At 39.6% G+C, this 22,057-nt stretch overlaps 1 protein-coding gene across 4 annotated transcripts in view; it reads left to right on the forward strand.

Annotated features, from left to right (window-relative positions):
• The window catches only part of UBR3 (ubiquitin protein ligase E3 component n-recognin 3), a 212,564-nt gene that overhangs the window by 31,652 nt on the left and 158,855 nt on the right, over positions 1 to 22,057 (forward strand). For all 4 annotated transcript variants that reach the window (XM_037912164.2, XM_037912165.2, XM_037912166.2 and 1 more), the window contains exons 3-8: positions 2,420 to 2,578; positions 4,549 to 4,692; positions 5,339 to 5,388; positions 10,534 to 10,600; positions 14,238 to 14,368; positions 19,198 to 19,426. In XM_037912164.2, coding sequence (XP_037768092.1) covers positions 2,420 to 2,578; positions 4,549 to 4,692; positions 5,339 to 5,388; positions 10,534 to 10,600; positions 14,238 to 14,368; positions 19,198 to 19,426 — 780 coding nt within the window. The remainder of the gene's footprint in view (positions 1 to 2,419; positions 2,579 to 4,548; positions 4,693 to 5,338; positions 5,389 to 10,533; positions 10,601 to 14,237; positions 14,369 to 19,197; positions 19,427 to 22,057) is intronic.

Below are 22,057 nucleotides of genomic sequence, written 5' to 3' on the forward strand. Positions count from 1 at the left end.
TCTTATTTCTTTGAAAGTAATATACGTACAGACCCGTTTACGCGCGGATGTCGGGAGTCAAGCTGTCACGACCGCTTGTTAACGGACCGTGGGTTAAAAGGGCCATGCTGAAAAAAGTGTCTATGATTCACTTAGGAAAAAACGCCGTTATTTTCTGCTCTTTCTGGCTTGCATTTTTTTTTCTTTCTTATGAAGTCTGCAGATGAATGATTTAGATATTTTCCGCATTTTGCTCCTCCATAAATCTTACAACAGTTTCTACAGCACTAAGGGCTTCTGTGGGCGAAATTTTGACCTTTTCAATAACATCCTCGCCATCACTTTCGTGGCCTGACGTAGCCTCGCAGCCCGTTAATATTTCTTCCTCGGACAGAAATTCTGAAGTCGGGCGCTCTTCACTCGGTATTGATTTCCGGCGGCGTGTCCAAACTAAAATCTTTTTTCATTTGAAAGAGAAGTTTACCTTTATCCTCTTTTGTCTGCGTGCATGTTTGTAGGACGTCTTCTTCCGAAAATCCTTCAAAGTCTGGCTCTGAATCAGTGCCACTGTTGGAGTTTTCCGAGTCGGAGCCGTCTTTGACAGAAAAGGCATCACCGAGCACCTCTATCCAGCAGTTTTCAATGGACTTTTGTTTTACTCTGTCCCAAGCTTTTTTAACTAAATAAATAAATTCCTTCATGTTTAACTGTTTCAGGAATTTGGAAATGCCTGAAGACGTGCACGACACGATCACCTAAATCAGCTCCCGTCGATAATTGTTTTTAAAATTCTGAATAATGCCCTGGTCTAAAGGTTGAATTTTTGATGTTGTGTTGAATGGTAGGTATGTCACTCGAATTTTTCCATCGCTCAGTACCAGTGATCCAGCTGGAGGATGGGCTGGACAATTGTCAAGTAGCAAAAGTGCTTTGGCTTCGAGTTTCTTTGACTGCAGATGCTTACGAACAGCTGGAACAAAGCTGTTATGGAACCAATCGTCGAAAATGTGTCTAGTCATCCAAGCATTTTTGCTGTTAGGCTATATTACTGGCAGTTTGGCTCTATTGAGGTGGTTAAAGCAGCGAGGGTTATGAAAACGGCCAACGAGAACAGGGGCAAGCTTATGGCTGCCCGTCTTAATTACTACAAAAAAGAAGAGTCACACGATCTTTTATCTTGTTAAATCCAGCTGTTTTCTGTGTCTTGTAATTAAAGGCTAACATCTTATCAGGTAGCAGTTTTGCAAATAAAGCTGTTTCATCACAATTATAAAGTTGTTCTTCGTGGTGGTCTTTATTTTGTAAAATAGATTTTAACTCGGCGGGAAGCGCGTTTGCAGCTGATTCATCAGCTGATCGGCTTTCTCCAGAAATCGATACCTGTGCTATGCCGTGACGCTTTTTAAAATGACTTATAAACCCCTTGCTGACTTGGAATGATTCATCCCCCGTTAAGTTTCCAAATTTTGTCGCTTGGGCTTGAAGAATTGCCCGCTTAGCGGCATTACTTTCAGCCTTTCCTGAGCAAACTCCGTGCGCATGACTTTGTCTACTGTGGGTTTTGCTGAATAGCGCACACGTTTTTGCTTAAGCTCCGCAGCAGAATCGATATTTTGTACAACGCCATTCAGTTTAGATTCGTTTTTTAGTCATCCTCGGAGAGTAGATTCGGCAATCCCAATATCTTTTGAAACTTTGGCCTGGGTTTTTCCGCTATTTACTCGATCTGTTGCAGCTAGCTTTTCTTCTACAGTGTAGGAACACTGACGCTTGCCCTCTTCCATTATATTAGGTCTACAGTTAAAATTTTCTAATGTAGTATATATATTACTATATAACTACTATATATTATATATCTCTCTCTAGCGTGACAATGACTAAGCGTGCGTGATACATCTTTACCAGTATCGGTAAAGACGTACAACACGTTTCTGCTCTGCACTTCCTGTCGATTTCTATGTCAGTGAGTTGGTGAGCAAATCTGTAGCACTACATAGCAAGTTCCTGTACCGCATGTTAACAAGTCTCGCATGTTAAATAGGTAGCACTGGGAGGCATGGCGCTACCGCTCGTTAAGTGGATTCGCGCGTAAACAAGTCTGTACTGTACTGACAGCACTGGCTATGGCCATTCATTTTGCTCTATAAGCTCACTATGTATTTGTATTATTGCCTTTGCATCATATTACTAACTTGTAGAGTCCCTGTTGTTTCAGTCGTGGATCTCTCTTGATAATAAATCCAATTATCTCATGTTGTATGTTTGTCAAGTGGGGATAATTCTTAAGTGAGACCAGACTGTCTATAAACACATTTTACTGGTGACCTAACTAGTGTTTTAATCTACTGAAATGTTCAGTACAATGCTTTATTGAAACAATAAAAATAAAATGAAACAATTGTCTTTCTCTTCCTTAAACTTCTTTTTATTGGGTTTCCAGCTCTTGATCTGCCATCAGAAAAAGACCTTCACAGAATCCTTCAGATGTTGGAGCCTCATGTTTCCTTTCTAGAAGACTTGACCAAAATGGGAGGAGCAATGCGATCAGTCCTTACCCAGGTTTTGACAAACCAACAGTTCTACAAAGATCTGAGCTCTGGTGAGTTCATGCATATTCCTGTTAATGAATGTTGAAATTATTAGGAATTTAAATTGAAGCCATTTTTGTTCATTATCAGGCCAGTGTACTGTATTCTTTTGTTCTGATGTCACCAAAAAGATCAGAAAAATAATTATAAGCATAATTATAAACTGTCATCTGAGTTGATTGCTATTTTTAGGGCTTGAGAAGCCGATGGGAATTTTGCTGATGTAAGAACTGTGGAGTAGGGTCTTTTGTGGCACAAATATTTTTATAAGGACATATCATTTCAATAAAGATTTTTATAATTGGTCTAAGATCAAGAACAGAGCTGACTTAACTAACATTTAATTACCATAAAAACATATGATCATAAATGCCTCATATTTTATTTTAGGACCTGCTCTCATAAGGAATACCTGTTGCTGCCTGAGACTGTGGGGTATTCTGTTCACACTAAAAATAGCCTGATACATAAGCCACCTATTTTCTTTCTCTGATGCTCCCCCTCCCACTCAGCCCAAAATGTTACACAGTTACTGGTTAGGGAGACCTGATGCAAATGAACTCCCTGCTTTCTGTGGCTTGCTGCTTTCATTTTTGAGTCTCTCTAACCTACAATCTGTATGACTACAAAACAGATAGGAGTTACTCTGGCTTTAAGTTAGTTAATTATCTTGAGCAGCTGTGGGTTAAAGGAGGGCAAAACTCTTAGACAGCAGTCTTCTGTCTGAAAGAGAAATACTTAGGAATACTGCTGAAAAGTACTTTGCCCTCTCCTCTCTCCCAAATTGACTTTTTCATGCTTTAAGGGAAAAGTCTTTTGGGAGCCAAGCACGATCTCTTTTGAATGAAAGAAGTTTAATAATTTTTACTTTGCAGGGGAAAAGCTCACCCTGCATCACAGAGTAGCAGACTTCCTATGCATTTTGTGTTTAGGTGAAAGAGCCTGTTTTTTGGTTTTTTTTCGGGGGGACAACGGGGGGAGGATTGTGTGGAATAAGGCAATATGCCTGCAGGAATAGGGAACCTACCTCTATGAGTGGAGACCTAGCCTCCATGGAGGTAGAACACAGCACAGCCTGAGGCGTTTTTGTGGCCCACTAGTAGGTGGGCAGCTAAAAAGGATGTTGTCATCTCTGTGGCATTTGCCTTTCCATTGTTTAATAGCTTGCTTAAAAACCTGAAAACAAAATTATTTCCCCATACGTTTTTTTCGCTAGAGAAATATTGATTTTTTTTCCTAGCCATTTGTTTTTGAAGATTTTAATCCAGTGTGTGCAATTTATTTACTTCTTTGTGAACCAGCAACTTGGATGTGGGTGGACGTGTCTATAGCTCTGGGAATAATCTTGGTTAACTGCTGCTACAGTGGTCTCAACTCAACTTTTTTTTTTATTTTGAGATCCAAAAATAAAGTGGCTATGTTTTTTCCTGTTTGATGCTCTAAGAACATTCTCTGCCAAAATGTAGACAATTTAAAATGAGTTTTATATATTAGGCCTAATTCACTTCAATATCCTTTTATTTCCACCAACTTGGAGTTTGTCTCTTTTTTTTTTTTTTTTTTTTCTCCATTTGTATTGCAAAACAAGCTTTTCTGTTGAGCTGAAGATGGCTGAATTATTATAGTAGGTAGCAATCTTGCTTCAACAGAAATGATTGGTGCCTTGATTAGAAGAAAAATGTTTCTTGATTTGGAAAAAGTAAAGAATCAGAAAAGTCTTTTATATTTTAAATTTAAATTCATCTGCTGGCAAACTGACTTTTGTGTGTGTTTAGGGTCAAGTTGTAGACTTGCATCTCTAATTCTTGTTCAAGTTTCTTTTTTTTTTTTTTTAAATATTGTGGATCACTTTTAAAATTTTTTAGTCTTGTAAAATAAATGCTTTTGGAACGAATCTCATTAAGTGAGGCCTTTTGTGTTAATACATGAACTGAATACTTGTTTGTCTTTGCTTTAATGTTGTTTTAAATATATATTCAAGGTGTTGGAGAAAATGCATGTGCAAAGAAAAGTCATGAAAAGTACCTCATAGCTTTGAAAGGCTCTGGACTGGCATTTCCTGAGGATAAACTTGCATGTGGTATGCAGGAACAAGCATCTGGGACTAGCACTTTAGCAATTCAAGGTTTGTGTAGAAAAACATCTTGGCAAAAAAATCTTGCTTTTAAAAAAAAACCTTCTCTTTCTTGTGTCCTAAACAGTATTTGAAGTGCTTCATGGAATTAAACTATTCGTAGGGATCACTTCACATACTGCCAAAATGCACCAAAAAAACTAAACATAGTACTTCAGGGATAGGATGTGAATAATAATCCTTATCCAATCAGAGAATTAGTGGAATTCGAGTAGGCAAGATGTAATTACTTATATTGGAATTTAGGGACTGTAACTGGGTTAAGTCCTTATTATTGCAATAGTGCCCTGGATTTTTGATGGCCAGAACTGATCAGGACTTCAGTTTGTCCCTTCTGAAAGAATGTTTTTCCACCAACATAGTGCACTGAAGCACTATGTTGGGATATACTTCTGAATCACAAGCATCACTTCTTCAAGTACCCTGAATATCCCTTGGAGATCTCCCCTCCGAGTACTGCCAAGCCCAGTACTGCTTATCTCGTGAGAGCTAACGAGATCAGTATGAGGCAGTGTGGCTACAGCTAAGATTATGTTTTGTGTTTCTTTATGGATCATTAAATCTTATAAAACGTGTCTCTTGTCAGTACAAGAATTGTGAAGGAAATCTTTATTTTATTTTATTTTTATTTCAAAAGGTTTAGCAGGTGCTACAGCAACATCAGGACAAGGAGAGTCTTCAGATGAGGTGAGTTTTTTTTTTTTTTTAAAGAAATTAAATAGAACTGTAACAATATATAAACAGAGAGAATACCTTAGTCCAAATCCTGCAAATCTTTACTACTTGGTGTATGTCTGTCTAGTTCAGTGGAGAGAACAACTGTTAGTAGGGATCTACAGGACCAGATCCTTATGCCCTTGCTCCACTAAATAACTTTAAAAAAAAATAAAAATTTCCATTGTTGCTAATACTGCTTCATCTGAACTGGTATAAGCAACACAGATATGTCACAGTTCAAGGTAACTGCCACCCGTATTCTCCCCTCGTGGTCCAACAAGGGAACCCACTCTAGGCTCCTAGGTCTTCAGCCGTAATGGTTAGTGACTAAGGCTATGTTTTAGTCACAGGTATTTTTAGTAAAAGTCATGGACGGGTCACGGGCAGTAAACAAAAATTCACAGCTCGTGACCTGTCCATGACTTTTACTATATACCCAGACTAAAACTTGGGGTTGGGGAGGGCAGCCCAGGTGCTTGCAGGGTGGTGGGCAGCAGAGCATGGCCAGGGACCCCTGCTGGTGTTGGGGGGGGGGGTGTTGGTGGGGCTGCCAGGCTCCCTACCTGGCTCCATGTCTCCCCCCCAGCAGCAGCAGAGTTTTGGTGTGGGCGGGGCAAGGGGTTAGGAGGAGGAACGGGACGGGGTGAGGTGGGCTCTGGGCGGTGCTTACCTGGGGGACTCCCCGGAAGTGGTGACATCCCCCTCACTCAGCTGCTAGGCGGAGGCGTGGTCAGGCCGCTCTGCAGCGTGTGCACACTGCCTCCATCTTCAGGCACTGCCCCTGCCTCTCCCGTTGGCCGCGGTTTCCAGTCAATGGGAGCTGTGAAGCCAGCGCTCTGGGTGGAGGCGGTGTACAGAACTGCCTGGCCACGCCTCCGCCTAGCAGCTGAGCGAGGGGGAGGATGTTGCCACTTCCAGGTAAGCGCCGCCCAGAGCCTGCCTCATCCCGTCCCGTCCCGTGCCCCTGCTCCTTCCCATACCTAAGCTCTGTTGCTGCTGGAGGGGAGCGTGGTGGCCCGAGACTGCCCCAGCAGCGGCCGGTGTGACTGGCGCAGGGGCTTCCTGAGCCAGGCGCACCGGTTGCTGCAGAAGTCACGGAGGTCACAGAAAGTCTTGGAATCCATGACCTCCAAGACAAACTCGCAGCCTTATTAGTGACCCATGTCTCTCTCCCTCCTGACTTGGCTTTTTCTAGGCTGTGCACTTCCCTGCCTACACTGTGATGTCCCCAGCAAGCCAGCCTGCCTAAACAGGCCAGCATCTGCACTTTACTTTCTCTCTAATGGCTATGAATAGTGTAATTGCCCACAGTTACAAGTTACCATACAGCTCTTCATAAGGAAGCAAATTTATTTTTAAAGTGAAAGCATTACAGAAAAAACATTAAAAAGAGTAAAAGAACCTACATGTGTGCTGAAAAACTTAACCAGCAGTCACCTGACTTCATTCTTGGGCTCTGGTAGCTTCAAGTCCATAACTGGGTTTCCCCCCAGGGTTATAAGTTCATATCTTTTTCGTATTCAGAACCAGAACCACCATGACCAGTTCAGTTTTTCCTTTATAGAGCTTGGGCTTTGATCTTGGCCACAGGTAGTAGGCGATCAGCAGACAATGGCTTGTTCAGAGCATAGTTTCAAAAGGTTTGATTTTTGCATAATTGGAGGTGAGGTATTTATATTTACCTTCCCCTAGATATTCACCAGGAAGTTCACTTAACACTTTTTGTTCCAAAAGTCCATTGTTGTTTGGCACTTGGTTCGGTGTAGTCCTTTGAACGCTAAGGTCTGTCATTTGTTACATTTCCCTCTCCTCTCCTCGCCTCCCCCCACCCCACCAGGAAGTTACATACAAATCTAGCCCACAGTAATACATAAACCATTAATTTAATACCATGGGCCCCAAAGATACTTACACTTAATTCAAATAGCTCACCCAAGGGTATGGCAGGAAATTGCTGTATCTAGCACAGGTGGCTCTCTCTTTCCAGCAGTCATTTTCAGCATCATGTCAATTAGACTTGTTCTAAGCAGGTTTAATACAGATGATGCTAAAAGGGGTGTGAGCAGTGTTAGGCACTAGATATCCCAGTGATGCTAACACTGTTGCAGCTGAGCTGGTGATAGCAACAGTGGGAATATTTTCTTACGTAAATTCCCTGGTGTAGACCTGGCCTTATTTACTAATCATGTTTGGTAGGGGAGAAGGAGAAAAACCTATGTGTAGGTTAGCTGGAATCGGCGAAGAGAATTGTTGGGGACTAGTTACGTCACTGTAGAGTTGCTTTATTAATGTATTCTTAACTTGCTTGAAATATTGTTTTTATGGACCTAATTTTTTTTTTTTTTTTACAAAACTTTTAACAGTCTTCCAGATGATAGCTTAGTCCCAGCTGACAGGAACAGACAGCAGTCATTAGTGTATCCTAAAATCTATTTGAACAGGTGTAGCAGTGAAAAATCTATTGTTTGTTTATACCTACAATAAGTTACATCAGATGCTTGACTCTGTTGTCACCAGCTCCCTGCATGTTATGCTCTCAGCAGTGCTATTTATAAGTTGACATTTATCAAAGTACTGCTTGCTATTCTTTAACGATATCTTTACACGAACACAACCCCACAATATGAAATAACAACTAGAAATACTACTGATGAGACATTAAATGAAACAAAAGAAAGTTCATCTTAATATTCTGAATTTGATTCAGAATGATGCTCACTCCTTGTTTGTGATTGCTCTATTGTGAGCTGCTATTGTGATGCTATTATGGTAGTTTGGGGAGGGATCAGATATGGCATTCCTTTTGGAAAGGATGGTGGGGTATGAATGGGGACTAGGGAGGTATATTGGTACTATGGAAAGGGAAAAGGATTTATTTCTCTGGGTGAAGTATAACAGTTTAAAAGGAAGGTTGGGGAATAGAATGGAAGGCCCAAGGGAAAGGAGTTGCTTGGGTTAGTGGGGAAAGAATAGCAGGAATTGAAATATGCCTGTCAGTTAGCGTTTTACACCTTGTGGACACTTAATTCATTCTTTCTTTCCAGTCTCGAGTATAAAGCTGCAAATTGCCATATGTTAGATCAAACTAGCAACTATGTTAAGAATGCAGTTGTTTTTATTATTTATTATTATTAAAACTGAGAAATTTGATCCTATCTGGGATCTGAGTCAACTTCTCAGTTACCCTATTGAAATGTTTCAGAGTAGCAGCCATGTTAGTCTGTATTCGCAAAAAGAAAAGGAGTACTTGTGGCACCTTAGAGACTAACACATTTATTTGAGCATAAGCTTTCGTGAGCTACAGCTCACTTCATTGGATGGGCTTATGCTCAAATAAATTTGTTAGTCTCTAAGGTGCCACAAGTACTCCTTTTCTTTTTTCCTATTGAAATGTAATCTCAAAGAGCATGAGTGAGCACTTTCACACTTGATCTCAACCAGGACTTTTATTTAGAGATATCTATAGCAAGAAGGATTAACAATAAACAAACACAACCAATTTTAATTTATGAGTACATTTTTTTTCTTAATTTGTCTGACATATTTTCAGACAAATCGGAGATTACAAGTAAATATGATGTGGGGTGAGGGTAAAAATAACTTCCAGATTCCCTCAGTTTTTTTAGCAACTCAAAAAGAGACTGAAGGGCCTTTTATAAATGTGGGACCTGAAATACACATTTATAAATATAAATCCAGTTAATTTACTCTAAGATACTTCAATAAACAAGCTTTTAACCTTGTTCAGTTTCTCCAGTGCAAATTACTGCAAGGGAAATATTACTTACTGTTCAGTAACTCTCTGCATCAAGAACACTAAAGCAAAACTTAAATTTTGCCTTAAAGCAAAATTGAAAATAAGTTTGTTAGAAAAGATCGTGCTTTCTCCTCATGTAAGACTTTTTTTTCCCTGAATAAGTAGTAGTGGTGAATTATTCTGTCCTTTAGAATTCTAAGTGTATTTTAGTTCGTGGGAGAGTAATTGGAGAGAGATGGCATTCAGCAAGGTACTTTCCCTTTTGTATTTAAGATGAATCTAGAAAGATTAGTGTTCAGGATGCATTGCTGTTAAACTTCAACTCTTTCCATTAAGATTTAATCCCTCCCCTACTTAGACATGGGAGACCAAATAATCAGCACACATTTCAGTTGAAGAAAATATTCTTCAAGAAAATGATACTTTATTCCCCAAATTTGATCATAGCTTTCATTCTCTTAAATGGATGAAATCACACATTTCAGAAACTCTAATGAAGACAAATATATTTAACTTGCTTCGCTAATATTATAGTGGGCGTAGTGTCATCTGCTTGTTAGAACAGTAGACTTGGAGGCCAGGATCCAGCATCCTAACCCCAACTCATATATCTGTCTGCATGTCACTTTCTCTTTTTATGCCCCATCTTTCCCATTTAAGTGGTGGTGATCATATTTTTAATCTAAATTGGTTTCTGTAAAGCTGGCTTGCTTGTTTATAAAGTGTTCTGTGCACTTCAGATGACAAGTGCTTTTTATATATCTGAAATATTACTTTATTTGCTAGGGCTCTTCTAATTGTAACTGGCTGCCAACAAATTAAATTATTTCAATGTGGGATAGAAACATTTAAATTGATTAGAAAATGTCTACTCAATTATTTGTGTTGCCATCTCAGATTCATAGTCGTTATTTGGCTGGAAAAGCCAGAAGAGGCCATGCGTGCAAAAAACAACAAACCCCAAACAAAAAAACTACCTATAAAGGGATAAAAATTAAACTTCATAGTTACATGTACCGTATCTAGATGTTTTACCTATGTAAACATTTTTGAGCAATTAGTTTCAGAAAGAAAGTAAAGTAGCCAGCAAAATGAATCAAATAAGTTAAAATGTCTGATCTTGCACATAATAATGTTGTCCTTGGGGAAACCATTTTTTAAAATATATTTTTCTAATGCATTTTATTGTGTCTGTGGTTCCCTTAGCAGATAAAACATTGTCCTATTAGCAAGTATGCACAGGGTCTCCTGTTGTTTTTTAGCTGTGTGTTAAATCCAGAAGTGAGTTACAGAGTATTTACTCTCTGTAGTAAACTCTGTACAGCTATTGATTTTTGTAATCTCTTCCCCTACTCCAGGAGGACCAGGATGGAAGCCAAGGTGTGGGCAAGCGCAAGAGGGTGAAACTAAGCAGCAGTACCAAAGGTAATTATGAAGTAATGATCTCCATTTATTATGCTTTCTTTGTGTCTTATCTTATTGTATCTAAAAACACTCAGTCTGTTTTTTAGCACTGGGAAACTGCATGTGACGCAGGCATTTAACTTGTCAGTGAGTATTTTTAATCTGCAGCTCTCATCTCATGAGGAAGCTAGTACTATCATTCAGTATTTGGTGTCAGCTGATCATTCATCGCCTTTGTTTTGCAAGGGAACTTCTAAAAACACATTGTGTTGTCAGTATTTAGGTGGAAGGTTTTTCAAATGCTAATAAATTAAAAAGCCTAGTGGAAGGCTTAATTTGTTCCTGACAATGTCTGTCTTTATTTTGGTGTGCAATATAATTGTAATTTGGGCCAGACAAGAACACTTTCCCTCTGATCCTTTTTGGTCTTAAAGTAAACCGATCCTGTAATGACACTTTAATATGAAAAGAAGTGTCATTAGAAATAGATATTCAAATGGAGACTCCTTTGAAACTACTCACATTTATAACTTGCCTTTAAATCACTCCTCTCTGTGGGCCACATCCTGCCATCTTTAGTTCAATTTAAGCAAAATTCCCACTGAGGTCAATGAGAGTTTTATCTGAAGAATGACTGACAAAGTACATGAGGATTTAGCCCTTTGGGGATTGGAGGTGGGAGAATATCCATGTTTTAAGATTTTTGTTGATAGCTTTATTGTTCTGAAAAGGTGCTAATGGCAATTGTTAATGCCTTCCATACTGATATTTTCAAGAGACAAATGCCTCCCTTTCTTTAAAATTACATTATACCATTACTTGTGGGTGTGATAAGACAGGAAGATAGCACTGGGTAGCCACAAGGCATGAGAAGGGAATGTCTGCAGGGAAAACAGTAATGAAGGCATGAACAAAGCTTTGGAAAGACTTGGAAGTGAGGATGTGGCATTTGAATTTGAAATGTACCTAGAGTCATAGGCCTGGAAGGGACTTCAAGAGGTCATCTAGTCCAGTCCCCTGCACTCATGGCAGGACTCAGTATTATCTAGACCGTCCCTGAAAGGTGTTTGTCTAACCTGCTCTTAAAAATCTCCAAATGATGGAGATTCCACAACCTCCCTAGGAAATTTATTCCAGTGCTTAACCACTCTGACAGTTAGAAAGCTTTTCCTAATGTCCAGCCTAAACCTCCCTTGCTGCAATTTAAGCCCATTACTTCTTGTCCTATCCTCAGTGGTTAAGAAGAACAATTTTCTCCCTCTTCCTTGTAACAATCTTTCATGCACTTGAAAATAGTTATCATGTCCCTTCTGTCTTCTCTTTTCCAGACTAAACAAATCCAATTTTTTCAATCTTCCTTCATAGGTCACATTTTCTAGACCTTTAATCATTTTAGTTGCTCTTCTCTGGATTTAATCATTTTAGTTGCTCTTCTCTGGATTTTCCCCCTTTTGTCCACATCTTTCCTGAAATGTGGTGCCCAGAACTGGACACAATACTCCATTTGAGGCCTAATCAGCCCAGAGTAGAGCGGAAGCATTACTTCTCGTAATCATTGTGTCTGTTCTGCAGATGGATGATTTCAATCTGCATGGCCGTCAAGCCGACATCTTTAATCAGTAGTAAATTCATACGCACTTCTTTTTAAAAGGGAGGAAGATTAGACCCTAAATTATTGTGGCATGCTTGCTGTAGTAAGCGACTGGTGATTTTTGATGGAATATTCAGGATTAAGAGAGGTAAAAATGAATTCTCTGATATCACGCTTCCAGAACATAGATAGATTTTCTTCTTTGTTTGGATTGGAAAAAGAGACTCCTCATGAAAATGCCTCTCAAGTTTAAATTGTTCATATTTCTTGTGATATTTTAACAATTTCTGAAAATTCCAACATAGAGGACAGAGTCCACCACTGGCATGTGACTATGGAACGTTGGCTATGCAGGTGGTAAGCTCACCTGGAGTGGGCAAAGTGGCACAAAATGCTAGCAATTCCCCCTTCACTGTTGGACCCAAAGCCATCCAATACACTCCACAAAATGATTGGGTCTGGCCTGGAGGGGTGGGGAACAGTGCCAGGCCAGGAGATGCACTGATTCAGCATTTCTTGCACTGCCTGCCCTGATCTGGTGGAGCCTTTATGAAATCCTGGTTGGAATTTATCTCTGCCTTCTCTGGGGGAGAGGTGGCATTACTGCTGCTTGCCCCCCTCTGGGGAAAGATTCCCTTTCCCCTAGCCCGGTTGACTCCAATAGGTACAGGAGGGTCATATTTGCATAAATCTCTCCATACTATAGGAGTGGACATGTTATGTTATCTGTGAATAGTAAGTATTAGAGCTTTGAAGGACAGTGGAGGTACTGTGTGATTTAGTAGACTCATAATGAGTCTGGGAGTTGAGATAAACTGGGTTTTGATCCCTGTTCTACTACTAACTTGGTTTATAATTTTTGGCAAAGCTGCTTTATTTATCAGTTTTTTCATTGTATAGATTTGGGATAATACTTGCCTACTTCACAAGATTGTTTTGAGAATTTATTATTTGTATGTAAATTGATTGGAAGAGGCAAAATGTTATGTAAGTGTTAAATTTTATTTAAAGGTTTTAAAAGTTTTCAAAAAGATCATATATGTTTTTAGGAATTAAACCTAATTTATGTCACAGTTTTAACATTCAATTAGTGTGGGTCAGATTCTGCCACACTTGCTCCTGTTGAATAGCACTGTACTCCATCAGTAATTCTGCTGAAATCAATGACGAAATCTTCAATTTGTATAAATTGTTGTAGCTCAATTGAAGTCAGTGGAACTATGACAATTTCCGTCAGCTGAAGGTCTGACCCAGTGTGTCTATTTGCAGAGTAACCCCAGTGTAAGGGTGATAGATTGGGTTCTGTATAAGGGCTTGATTCTGCAGCTGATCTATACTGAGGACTTCCACTGATGACTGCAGGAATGAAACCATTACAAGCATATACTCGATACAGTATTGGTGATAGCTAACTTTTTTCCTCAAGTGTTAGAAAACCCTTTAATCAACATTAGCAGGATAGTAGCATTAAGATGTTCCTGATTCTTAGATATTTGCATCTAGTACAGGGGTGGCCAACCTGAGCCTGAGAAGGAGCCAGAATTTACCAATGTACATTGCCAAAGAGCCACAGTAATACGTCAGCGGCCCCCCATCAGTTCCCCCTCCCCGCTCCCAGTGCCTCCCAGCCGCCAGCAGCCCCGCTGATCAGTGCCTCCCCATCTCTCCCCATACCCCCCCCGATCAGCTGTTTCGTGGCATGCAGGAGGTTTGGGAGGATGAGGGGGGAGAGGAGGAGGAGCTAGGGCCAGGGCAGGCTCAGGGGAGGGGGTGGGAAGGGGTGGAACGGGGGCAGGGCCTGTGGCAGAGCCAGGGGTTGAGCAGTGAGCACCCGCTGGCACATTGGAAAGTTGGTGCCTGTAGCTCCAGCCCCGGAGTGGGTGCCTATACAAGGAGCCGCATGTTAACTTCTGAAGAGCCGCATGTGGCTCCCGAGCCACTGGTTGGCCACCCCTGATCTAGGAAGTTAAATAGAATATTAATACACTAAGGTTGGGATGTCCTTTGTGATACGTAAAGTCATTCTGAAGTCTTTTACTCCCCTCTGTTCTCCTACTGTTTATGCAGATCAGTCCATCATGGATGTTTTAAAGCATAAATGTTTTCTAGAAGAATTATTATTTTGGACAATAAAATATGAATTTCCACAAAAGATGGTAACTTTCTTACTCAACATGCTACCAGATCAAGATTATAAGGTATTTACATGCCCTCCTTCCCCCCAAAACAATTTCCTTTACTCACTCACTTTCAGCTTGTATTGCATCTTGCATGAGTACATATATGGTTGATATAAATAATTAATATAACAAACCCTGTGTTCTTTTATTATTTGAGGGTTTGTTGGTATGCCCAGAGCCACACAATACATGGAAGGAGATGTGGACAAAACAGGTTGGCTGAATAATTCTGTTCTGAAAATTCCTTCAGGAGCCAGAGTATTGTTTGTTTTGTTGTTTTGGCTATTTCCATTTTAGCTCATAAGCTTTGTTAGACTTTATAAGATCTAGCTCTCTGAAGGGCAGATACATACAAGCCTTCACAGTTTTAGTTTCCAGACTTGGAGCAAGTGCAATATCAACAAGCTGTTTCTCTACACCCATTCTTTCCCCCTCCCCACCCCCCTCAAGTTTCCTTAGACATCAGACATTTAGGATGCGGAAGAGACATCTTCTCCTGAGATATTTTGTTACTGTTAATATACTCTTTAGAACTAGTTAGTTAAAGATCCAGTGCATGTAATTCTTGTGGCAGGAGGATGTGTTAATACAATATTTTTTCTATGATAAAAATTGGCTTGACTGCTTTATGTAGTTTTTAATTGGGTTTCCTCAATCCCCTGGTGCTAATTTAAAATCTCTTGGAAAGTGTCAGGCTTAACTATAGACATTTTTACCTATGCCACCTATAATAAACTGAGGAATAAATAATAACTCATATCTCATCTGGTTATAAGAAATGACTTGGTTCACATCTTTATTGTGAAAGAATATCTGCTGTTGTTGAGACCTGCTAATTTTAATGTGTGTTAACTGATGGCTTTTGGAAGCAGAACATTATGCCTTATTACCTCTACAGCTCCCGAAGTGTGTCAGGTAGGACTGGTCAAATTACTTTTTAATCGAACTTATTTTTGGCAGAAAATTGGGTTTTTGACTTAATTATATTTTTGCAGAAAATGTCTATTTTCCTCAAATTTTAGTAAATCAGAAAACCAAGTTTGTTCAGATTTTGTTTTTTGGACAAAAATAGGAAATCATCTGCAGGGAGGAAACCACCATTTTACAACCAGTTCTAGTGCTTTGCAAAACAAGTAACATACAGACCGTGTCCCAGGGAGCTTAGGAGTCCTACTAGATATGATGTAACAAGAGACACAAGTGAAGGGAAAGGAATGGTGAAGATTGCAGAGTTATTCTGTGAAGTTGTATACTACATATTAGTTCGGTTCAGTCATTGAATTGTACCAGTTTTTCCTTTTTTAAAATGTTGAATGAATGTAGAAAGAGACAGTCCTGCCAAAAGACCTTACAAGCTGTTGGAGAAAGGAAGGTTTACCTACCTTTTACAGATGGGGAACTGAGGCACAGAGAGAAGTGTCTGATACAACTGGTAATTGAAACCAGATCTCCTGCATCTAGTCTCATATGTTAACCACAAGATCATTGATTAGTTCAGTTTCTTATTGCTGTACAGTACCACAAGAAATAAAGTTCTTAAATGGAAATAAGCTATGTAGATAGTTCAAGGGTAACCCTCCCTGTGTAAATCCAGCCTAAGTTTGGATAGGAATATCAGAAGTCAGTTATTTGGCTTTCAGCAGAAGAATCAGTTTGATTTAATTGGGGATTGGTCCTGCTTTGAGCAGGAGGTTGGACTAGATGACCTCCTGAGATCCCTTTCAACCCTGATATTCTACGATACCTATGCTTGCTCTCTTCTGACTTAATTTTATATGGTTCTCTACTGATGCTCTTTGGCCCACTGAATGCTGTAGGGGTAGATTTTACGCAGTGTTGTTGTAGCTGCGTCAGTCCCAGGATAGTAGAGAGAGAAGGTGAGTGAGATAATGTCTTTTATTGGACCAAATTCTGTTGTCTCTGAAAATTATTACCTCCCCCACCTTGTCTCTCTAAAAAGGCCAAATCCTCTTTTTTCATTCCTGCAGAAATATAGTGTCATCCACTGTAACTTATGGTCTGGATTGAATGGTATCTGAAGGCTATCCTCCAGCCAAGAATAATCAATGCACAGTATACTCCAGACATATCCGCTACTCTGGGCTTACTTTATTCAGGGGAGAGGGGGCCTGTTTATGGTCCCTTTATGCTTCACAGTATTGTGGAGAATCAGTTCCAATAAAAGTAGCAAACTGCAGTGTTCTTAATAAAAATGGGCCATGTATTTCAGAGTGTGGACAGACATGGGTAAAGTGAAGTAGTGATTTTGTATTCTCAGACCATGGAAGCCACAATTGGCTTAAAGGTAGCCTTAAAATGCCTACTTTATGTTCCAGAAAGATTTAACACTTTCAGAGGACAGGTTATAGGCTAGACGTGGGATTTTAGTTAGTGAGCTGAAAATGTTCTTTAATCACCAAGACAGCTTGCATTATCTCATCTCTTCAGACTAAACAAGTCCATGTGGTGGAAGTTTAGAACAGCAGTGGCACTTAGGTTTGAAATTTGAAATCAATAAAAAATTGGCTAAAAGACAAAAGTACAAATAAAAGGTCAGTTTATAACATGATGAAACGTTAAGAGTGGGGTGCCCCAAGGATCCATACTACGACTGATATAGTTTCAATATACTAATTACTGATCTGGAAAAAAACAGTTTAACAATGATGTGGGAAACTTTTGTAGATGACAGAATTATTTAGGAGAATCAAACCTAGAACATAAGACCATACTGGGTCAGACCAAAGGTCCATCTAGCCCAATATCCTGTCTTCTGACAGTGGCTAAAGCCAGGTGCTTCAAAGGGAATGAACAGAACAGGTAATCAAGTGATCCATCCCCTGTCACCCATTCTCAGCTTCTGGCAAACAGAGGCTAAGGACACCATGCCTGTCCATCTTGGATAGTCATTGATGGATCTATCCTCCATGAATTTATCTAGTTCTTTTTTGAACCCTGTTATAGTCTTGGACTTCACAACATCCTCTGGCACTAGGGAAGGCACTAAAGGAATCCAGAGAGACCTAGCAAAGATAAATATATGGGAAGCCATGATGACTGATGAAATTCAATGTTGGCAAATAATATGAACTGCTCATATACACTGCAGCTCCGTCTTAAGTGAAACCATCTATGAGAAAGACCTGGATGACATTGCAGACAACTCAATGAGAACAGTTGCTGTATGACAGCAGCAGTAAAAAAATCAAGCATGATGTTAGAATGTAAAAATAATAGTACTGAATAATGGTCTTGAAATTTTAATATTGCCATTACTTAAATCAGTGGCACACTTTCAACTTGAATCATAGAATAGAATCATAGAATATCAGGGTTGGAAGGGACCTCAGGAGGTCATCTAGTCCAACCCCCTGCTCAAAGCAGGACCAGTCCCCAACTAAATCATCCCAGCCAGGGCTTTGTCAAGCCTGACCTTAAAAATATCTAAAGAAGGAGATTCCACCACCTCCCTAGGTAACGCATTCCAGTGTTTCACAACCCTCCTAGTGAAAAAGTTTTTCCTAATATCCAACCTAAACTTCCCCCACTGCAACTTGAGACCATTACTCCTTGTTCTGTCATCAGCTACCACTGAGAACAGTCTAGATCCATCCTCCTTGGAACTCCCTTTCAGGTAGTTGAAAGCAGCTATCAAATCCCCCCTCATTCTTCTCTTCTGCAGACTAAACAATCCCAGTTCCCTCAGCCTCTCCTCATAAGTCATGTGTTCCAGTCCCCTAATCATTTTTGTTGCCCTCCACTGGACGTTTTCCAATTTTTCCACATCCTTCTTGTAGTGTGGGGCCCAAAACTGGACACAGTACTCCAGGGGAGGCCTCACGAATATCAAATAGAGGGGAACGATCATATCCCTCGATCTGCTGTCAATGCCCCTAGGTATACATCCCAAAATGCCATTGGCCTTCTTGGCAACAAGGGCACACTGTTGACTCATATCCAGCTTCTCGTCCACTGTAACCCTTAGGTCCTTTTCTGCAGAACTGCTGCCGAGCCATTCAGTCCCTAGTCTGTAGCGATGCATGGGATTCTTCCGGTCCTAAGTGCAGGACTCTGCACTTGTCCTTGTTGAACCTCATCAGATTTCTTTTGGCCCAATCCTCTAATTTGTCTAGGTGAATACTTTGTTCATTTCGGTCATCCTATCTGGAAAAGGTTCTAGAAGAAAAATTTGGGATCTAGAGACAGGGAAAGAAAATTAAAGTCACAGAAAGACTTCCTGATGAGGAAATATTGAAAACATTAGTCCTATTTTTTTTAGTTTAGAGAGATTACCAATAGAAGACATTACAGAAATATATAAAACAATGAATGGTAGAGAAGTTCAGTTGGAAGTTCCTGTTTATCCTTTTCATAATACAAGAACAAGGGGATATCTAATGAAAAAGATGGCAAATTTAAAACTGGTAGGAATGAGTTTTTATACAGTGTTTAATTGGCTTGTGGAACTCATTGTCAGAAGATATTGATAGCAAGATTTTAGTAGGATTAGATTAGTTCCTTCTGTAACTGAACAGTTATGCTACAATTAGGGGTTCAGTCATAAGAACCAAGATATTAAAAAAGGATGAGTCATTTACATGTGTAATGAGAACACATGCAATTATATAAGATGAAGGTTGGGAAGACCAGGATATTCCATTGTGAGATTTCTTGCACCTTCTTCTGAACCAGGATATTGGATAAGATGGACCACAGATTTTTGACCTGTTGTGATAAATCTGATGTTTCTCTGCAATACTGATTGTATGTTTGCGAATACATTTTTTTAAATAAGAGGAAATATAACTATTGTAATATAAAAATTCTTTTTATTTTTAAATTTGCAGATTGCCTTTACTAAAACTTTTGTTCAGCATTATGCTTTTATTATGAAAACACTGAAGAAAAGCCATGAATCAGACACTATGTCTAATAGAATTGTGCATATCAGCGTTCAATTATTCAGCAATGAAGAGCTAGCACGTCAAGTGACAGAAGAATGTCAACTGTTGGATATTATGGTCACTGTCCTATTATATATGATGGAAAGTTGTCTTATTAAAAGTGAGCTGCAAGGTAAGTTGAATTCTTGTTTTCATTAATATCAAACAAGAAGCTTGTACTGAATGTTTCATCTTCTGTTTTTGAGTTAGCCACTAACTTTTCAGAACTGGACAGGTTGTAGCCACACACACTGGGAGCTAGAGACCATAAAACTTTTTGGGAAATGTAAGAATAGTTTTATTCAGTATGTCACTGGCATTTTACGCTGTTTTTTTTAACTACAGTGTAGGATGACATAAAACAGCAGAATGTTTCACCTCAGAGGTAGCCACATTTCAGTGTCAGGTAAAGTGATTCCATTTATACAGTTCTTAAAGTGCTGTGCTTTGCATTGAAGGGCACTATATATAAGTTGAGATTTTATTTATTAAACATAATATTTTTCAAAGTCTTTCATGACATCAGTTGTCTTCTAAATGGTTCTAATTTTCCTTCCCTGAGAGGAGTGCCTTTTGCGATGCATGATATTATTAATTAAGAATATGATTGATCTTCTCACAAACACTACTGTTTAGACACTTTGCATTCTGATACAGTGGAGACCTGAATGTAATATACTGCACAGAGGGTAAACCCATTAGTGAAGACCCAGAGCCTACTTTTTCCTTGCCCAAAATAAATCACTTTAAAAGTTTTGAATAATAATGTTATCCTCTGAATTGCTCATATATGCTGATGTCTTTTAGTCTTACCATTGCCAATTCAAATGTCAAGTGACTTTGCTAGACCAGAGATGCACTAGCAGAACTTCACACTGCATTATTAAAAACTAGGTATTGTTTAAATATCTCTAGGACTCTGGCTTCTTGGTTATCAGTATAGACTAATCATATGTAAGCATGTTGGGACGTGAAACTGCAGAACTAGAATTAATTTGCAAACTGGGCACCATCAAATTAGGTCTGAATAAAGACTGGGAGTGGTTGGGTCATTAAAAACCTAATTTCCCCCATACTAATTTCCCCCTACTAATACTCACACCTTCTTGTCAACAGTTTGAAATGGGCCACTCTCATTATCACTACAAAAGTGATTTTTCCTCCCTTGGTAGCCTACTGTTAATTGAATTGTCTTGTTAGACTGACCTCCCACTTGGTAAGGCAACTCCTATCTTTTCATGTGCTGTGAACCTGCTACTGTATTTTCCACTCCATGCATCTGATGAAGTGGGTTCTAGCCCACGAAAGCTTATGCCCTAATAAATTTGTTAGCCTCTAAGGTGGCACAAGGACTCCTCATTGTTTGTGCTGTGCCAGAAATTGAAGCCTAGTGGCAGGCGAGGCTATGGTAGCTTTAATCCACCTTTTGTGCCTTCCTGCTTCTGGGTTGCTCTGAGAGAGCCTGTCTGAGCCCTAAGAGCCTTTTGTGAGTTATGGCACGTTCCTGGCTTCCCCTATGGGCTTCAGAGCTGTCTGGAATCTCCACTGTGCTGCATGATGTACCCAACCCCGGTATACAGCCTATCCCAAAGCTTGCAAGCAGTCCACGTTCTGTAGTTCCTATACAAGGGGACTCCTCCTTCATCTGCACCGAGGACTTTTAGTGCTCCTTTATGCAGCTCCACCCCTTTTACCAGATGTAATGGGAGCTTGAGCAGGCGGTAAGGATCTCACCTGATGTTTGGTGTCTGCTGTGGCAAGCAGCTGCATGTTCTTAGGGAATCACCTGCTAGAATCCTCACAAAGCTATTTTCCCTGCTTTTAGAGAGGTGCCATTTTTGCACCGAATTCGTATTGTTGGGTGGGGTAGAGATAATGTTAATTGGAACATAAATCTCCTCCTGTGTAGACTGACAGTGATCTACACTCCTACTTGGAAGACAATCTTAATTATCAGAGGTGTTAGTCAGTATCCACAAAAACTACATGGAGTCCGGTGGCACCTTAAAGACTAACAACAGATTTATTTAGGCATAAGTTTTCATGGGTAAAAAACCCCACTTCTTCAGATGCATCTTTTTTAAACCCATGAAAGTTTATGCCTAAATAAATCTATTAATCTTGATTATGTTTGTTAGACTTGCACTAAGAAGACTTACTTAAAAAAAGTGTTTTTAACAGTAGTTATGATGAAGTAATCTGGTGGTTGCCTGAACTGCTTTAATATTTTTTTTTAAAAGACTTGGGGAACAAACAGCTAACACACAAGGAGAGCTTAGGGCACTCAAGAATCAGTGTTTCAATAGGGGGAAGAAGGAAAACAGCAAATTTGCACGTTCATTTGAATGTATTGTAAAGCTTATTAAGAATCTTTTTTGGACATGTATCACAAAGATTCATTGTTTGCCTTTTTAATAATTCAAGGAAACTCTTAGCAGTGACAGCTGTTTTAATTACTATATGTTTTATATTTTGACATGAAGTGGTTTGCATCCCCCATTTTGTATCTGCGCATACTGCATATGAAAGCAGACATAGGAAGGCAGATTTTGATATCAGTAATACACAGTTGTACATATCATTGCTCACTGTTGTGGCTGTGGCCATGATTTGATATTTAGACCATTCATGATTACTGAGATACTAGAGACGGTGAAGACCAGTAAATTAAAATTGGATTCATTATTGGTAGAGATTGTTAGCTCCTTCCTTAGGACAGGGCAGACTGACAGTGTCAAGTAAGGAAACTTACTATGACCAGCAC

Source organism: Chelonia mydas, chromosome 11, assembly GCF_015237465.2.
Source record: "Chelonia mydas isolate rCheMyd1 chromosome 11, rCheMyd1.pri.v2, whole genome shotgun sequence".
Lineage (NCBI taxonomy): Eukaryota > Metazoa > Chordata > Testudines > Cheloniidae > Chelonia > Chelonia mydas.